The 5,475-nt window shown below is 38.5% G+C and overlaps 1 protein-coding gene across 2 annotated transcripts; it reads left to right on the top strand.

Annotated features, from left to right (window-relative positions):
* Nucleotides 1-568: 568 nt before the first annotated feature.
* On the top strand, nt 569-5,260 carry ovch1 (ovochymase 1). Of its 2 annotated transcripts, none has more exons than XM_079869674.1 (13): nt 569-722; nt 812-880; nt 1,871-2,057; nt 2,130-2,205; nt 2,312-2,501; nt 2,586-2,725; nt 3,300-3,453; nt 3,542-3,580; nt 3,665-3,884; nt 3,946-4,100; nt 4,191-4,295; nt 4,844-4,980; nt 5,075-5,260. In XM_079869674.1, the coding sequence occupies exons 1-13, from the start codon at nt 662-664 to the stop codon at nt 5,234-5,236; spliced, it is 1,695 nt and encodes a 564-aa protein (XP_079725800.1). In that variant the 5' UTR covers nt 569-661; the 3' UTR covers nt 5,237-5,260. The 2 variants fall into 2 exon arrangements, with proteins under 2 accessions (XP_079725800.1, XP_079725801.1); XM_079869675.1 differs by having other exon boundaries at nt 648-722; nt 1,876-2,057.
* Nucleotides 5,261-5,475: the final 215 nt, after the last annotated feature.

Genomic DNA, 5,475 nt, shown 5'->3' with positions numbered 1-5,475 from the left:
TATATAAATAATATGTATGTATGTGTGTAGATGAATATATATATATATATATATATACACACACACATTGTATAAATAAACATGTATGTGATTAATCATGATTAATCGATTTGACAGCACTAATACTGTTTTGCATATCATAATTTTTTTATTGAAATGATGCCATCTGCTTGAATGATAAGATAAGCAAATGGTAGGCTTCTCTATATGAAATCCATTTCTTTTTTCAAACAATTGAAATTAGTAATAAAAAAACATTGTTATTATGTGTCGTTAATTATGATTAAATAAAACATTTAAAACCCTGGAGTGACCCTAGCCAGAACAATGATGCAGATTGGTGTAGAGACTGAATTTGAATTTCTGTATGTATTCTCGACAGTAATTGGTCTTTTTATATTTTATAACAATAGATTTTTTACAAGGATGGAAAATCTGTCGTGCAAAGCATCTATAATCCGTGCAGTTCTCGTGTTCGCGCTTGAATCTCTGCTGGCCTCTAGTGGTGAACTCCTGAACTACCACACACTCGCTTAATTAATTAAGCGCTGATTGCCCCTCACAGGTGTTACAGGGATTAAATTTGCTTTGCGCGTTGTTTACCCGTAAAGTCTTTTGTATTACGGTTTCTCCGTTCATTTTTAATAACAGATTTGTGAACATGTGTAAAAAGTATTTATTTATTTTAATACTCTCTCTTAATTGGACTAAGGCTGACCCTGGTGAGCGGATCTTGATCGTGTTTTGGTAGCTTTGTGGAACCATGTAACCTGATGTGATTTATTTCAATGATCTTAATGTTTCTTTTAAGATGCAGAAAAGAAACCCAAAGAGAGTGCTTCAACAGAGACAAACTGCATCTTTGGCAAGGGATGTTATGGTGAGACCGAGTTCGTAATGCTTTTCTTCAAGTCTATTTGTATTGGGTAACACCTTTCACAATACATCGAACAAAAAAGCTTGTTCCGATGTTATGTGGCTATAGTTTATGTCGTGTAGCCGGTTAAGCAGACACAACAACTTGTTAGGCAACAAATGATCGTATGGTTGCAGATAATATTTGAAAGTTTTCCATGTCAATTGTTAATATGCTATAGGTGAAGGGTGAACCAACTCCAGGGTAAGGAGATGCACTTCCCCTTTAAAAACATAGATTTCCATGAAATAATTTCAAATTATGTGTAGCCTAGCCACATATCCCAGCATAAACGCTCCTGATAAACTATTTATTAAAGCTTCTACATTCACATACCACCGTTAATTTTAACAGAAAGCAAGCATCTATAGGCTACTGTATGTGGGATTTGGCATGGCAGAAAGCGTGCAAAGAGCCCTCCCTTTATAATCAGTAAAAATCTGTCACTCATCATAGTTCATTGCAATCTCACATTATGGTCAAAGAAGCTGACTGCACAATGAATCTCTTGTTTACATAATTACATAATAATTTGCAAGCATGCAGAACTCTGAATCCACTCACTGGAGGTTTTGTTCAGTGCTAATTTAAACGCCTCTGATTGGCCATTGCGTTCAAGAAATCAACAGATATGTTTGTGATTGGCTACACTGCTCAACGCTGCAAAAACACTTTGTCAATAGAAACCTTTGACGTTCTCCAGAGCACAAAAACTGATACGCACTGGATCGTTTGCCAAATATCTTTATTATGGAGAAAAGCTGCTCGTAACTGCTGATCAGTTTTCTTTTCCTTCTAAAATAAGCAGACAAAGCAGCGGTTTGAGTGAGACTATTCCACGCTAGTCTCAAGTCTGTGGCCAAGAGAAGGCTAAGCCTTGCCCAGCTTTACACGTCCTCCCCCAATGTCTGCTGGATTGCTTAAAAATATGATTACTTGCACCATGCTTTTCAGAGCAGGCTGGCATACGCGCCTTCATCCCAGAGCAGGATGAGGAGGAGAGTCGGATTATAGGTGGGCAGGAGGCCTGGGCACATTCCTGGCCTTGGCAAGTGTCCCTGCAGTACTCCGACACGCCAGCCTGCGGGGGTGCCATCCTCGACCGGTGGTGGGTCATCACCGCCGGCCACTGCTTCAAACGGTGAGTCTATAAACCCTCTGACTGACTGAGTGCAGTCTGTGTGTCTAAACCAAAATTCCTGTTTGTGAGCAGTTATAAAAAGGCGTCGATGTGGAACGCAGTGGTTGGAATGCACGATTTGGAGAATACGAATGAATCCTATCATCAAGTAAGTGTCTGCGTGTATATTTACATCGCATTACCTTATTATGTGATCTTTAGTGTATTATCATTGATTTTTGCTATTTGAACTCTCTTGTGTGTTTTATTTAAAGACTGTCAGGGTGGAAAAAATCATCTCCCACAAGGACTACAACCAAAAGACAAATGAGAATGATATTGCCCTGCTGAAACTGCAGAGTCCACTGCTGTTTGATGAGTGTGTGAGACCTGTTGGCATCTTGAATGATGAGTTGGGTCCTCTGGAAAACTGCACTGTCACGGGCTGGGGCGCCATCAGAGAAAGTACGCCGTTATTTAATTAAATGTGCTGTTAAACCTGTGTAATAGTGGTGGTTATGTGATTAGATGGTATTTGTCTCTTTATAGATGGTGCTCGTGCCTCCAGACTTCAAGAGGTCAATGTTACTGTTTTTGATCCACAAACATGTAGCAGTTTTTATGGAGGGAAAATGTATGAGTTTATGATGTGTGCCGGGGCGGCTGCTGGTGGAATGGATGCATGTCAGGTAAACATTTGCAAATTAGGAATTTTGGATTTTTTTTTGTCTTGATGTCTTTACGTGGTCTCAATTGGTTAATTTATTCAGCAACAAAAAAAAAAATCTTAGGAAAATATGTATATAAATGATTGATTTAATAAAAATCTTTACAAAAAAAAGTAATTTTGCATAATCCTAATATCATATAATATTAATAATAAATATCTAATATTGTGTATATATATATATATATATATATATATATATATATATATATATATATATATATATATATATATATATATATATATATATATATATATATATATATATATATATATATATATATATATATATATATATATAATAATTAATTAATTGTGAGGTAAACATTTGCATTTTTTTTTTTAATGACGGTTACCAGAAGGATATGTTTGTTTTTTTTTATATATAATATATTTTTTTAATAAATAAATAAATAAATATATGCCGTGTGGTGTGACAAACATGCAGGAGAACATCACACAGAGGATATAATATTGTTAATATTAAATTAAGTCATATTAATAAATAAAAAACTGTGGTGTGGATGTCTGTTCAGGGCGACTCTGGCGGTCCCCTGTCGTGTTTCACAGGCGAGAGGTACGAGCTTGCCGGGGTGGTCAGCTGGGGGGTCGGATGTGGTCGAGCCCAAAGACCAGGGGTCTACACCATGCTGTCCCACTACAAACAATGGATCGATTCTTCAATGCGTGGTGTGAACTTTCAGATTTCAGTGATCCAGGTGCATATCAGTGTCTGATCGAAAACTGCTGTAGCTTATTTTCCTCTTGTATTATATAGGTGAACTCGTTTCTGTTGACTCTGGAGCAGATTCAACTGGTAAGACGCTCTTTTCATGCTCTCGGTATCAGTCGTGTACCCTTTCAATTGCTTTCAATGTCCATTTCCATGTTATGGCTTCAGCCCAGTGTGGACAGTCCAAGATGGGTCCCTGCCAGCTGCCCAGTGACTTTGCCCAGGTGGTATCCACTGAGGATGGCACGTTCAAGGTGGAGAACATAAGTGAGGCGTGCCCAAACTCCTGGCCATGGCACGTCAGCCTGCAGAACCACGACACGCATTACTGTAGCGGCGTCCTCGTTGACCCGCGCTGGGTGCTGGCGCCACGCCACTGCTTCGCCAAGTAAGACATGGGTTTGATCATCTGTTGTTCCTCAGTGATGTTCTGACAGTTTGTCCCACAGGGCTGGAGATGTTGTGATCTTGGGAGCTCATGACCTCAACTTCATGTCGGGTCAGACTGCAGCTGTGGAAAGCGTGCAGAGTTTGCCTCACGACGGCACATTCCCACCGGTCTCCGATCTCTCCATGATCCGCTTGTCTGTCCCAGCTCGAATAGGTATAGGATCATATGACCTTATCTGTGTTTTTCATGAGGAGATCCTGTTCCACAATCGAAGTTGTACAGGTTAACGTGTGCTCCGTCCAGGGTCGATGATATTTCCTGTGTGCTTAACGGATAACGATGATGAAATGGTGAATGAAGACAATTCGTCTTGTGTGACAACTGGTTGGGGGACAAGAAAATCTACATGTGAGTCAACTGGCTTACTAACAGGGTTTGAGATTAAAAGCAACATGAAATGGCGTTCATAACCTCTTTTACTTTGTAATTTGATGTATTTCCAGGTAAAATGAGCTATTGATAAATTATGTAGTGACTTGATTTTATCCATCAATAACTAATTTATTCTAGAATCCTAGAGCTATGTGATTGAAGAAAGATGGGAAAAGTTTTTACTTTATTTTCCATCCATCATCCAAACTGCTTATTTTATTTGTTTTTTTTATTTTCTGTCTATCCATTCTTTAAACTGCCCCCCCCCCCCTTTTTTTCCCCATCCATTTCCAAACTGCTCTATTTATTTTAATTTATTTTATTTTCCATCTCTCCATGTTGTTGTTTATGCTTTTATTTGATTTATTGGAGTAACATGCATTGCTACATGATGCACAAGAAGACCAAAACATGTTTTAAGAAGTAAATGAGATGTATCTTGAGTTCATGTTGACTTTACATCAGAAAATGTCCATCCTCGAGCACATTTTGGGGAGTAGTGACATTTTCTCTTCTCATAATAGTGGATCTGCATGCTGATATCATGCATATGGCCAGGGTTAAGTCTCTTTCTGAGAGAGCCTGCAAGACCGGCTGGGGTGACAGTTTCAACATGAAATCCCTCCTGTGTACGGATGCAGCAGCCTCTACCGCCTGCTTGGTACAGTCTTATGATTCTTCAATACAGATGTGTTGAAACTCCTATGATTCACATCACATGCTCATGTCTGGGTCACCTACATTTTCTTTTATAGGGGGACTCGGGCGCACCCCTCATGTGTGCAAAAAATGACGTCTATTACCTTGTAGGACTAACAACAGGGGGCGGCAAGAAATGTGAACCTCAGAAACCAGCGGTGTTCACTCGAGTGTCTGCCCATCACTCGTGGATACAAAATTTTATAAAAAATGCCTAATAAATAATAAAGCTTATTGAAATATTGTGCATCTCCTTGTGTGGTTTATCGTGTTTTGTTTGTTTTTTGGCAAAGTAATATTTTCTTATGGTAATTATCTATAAATAAAAGAAAATGACTTATTTAAAATTAATACAAATGTCATTGTTTTGAAGTTACATGAATCAGTAATTGCTAGGGAAGACTTGCTTTAATAAAAGCAATCGATCATGTGACGCTTGGCAGAATGTAGTTTTCTG

This window comes from Squalius cephalus (genome assembly GCF_949319135.1).
Source record: "Squalius cephalus genome assembly, chromosome: 4".
Taxonomy (NCBI): Eukaryota; Metazoa; Chordata; class Actinopteri; order Cypriniformes; family Leuciscidae; genus Squalius; species Squalius cephalus.
This window is presented reverse-complemented; position numbering and strand designations above follow the sequence as displayed.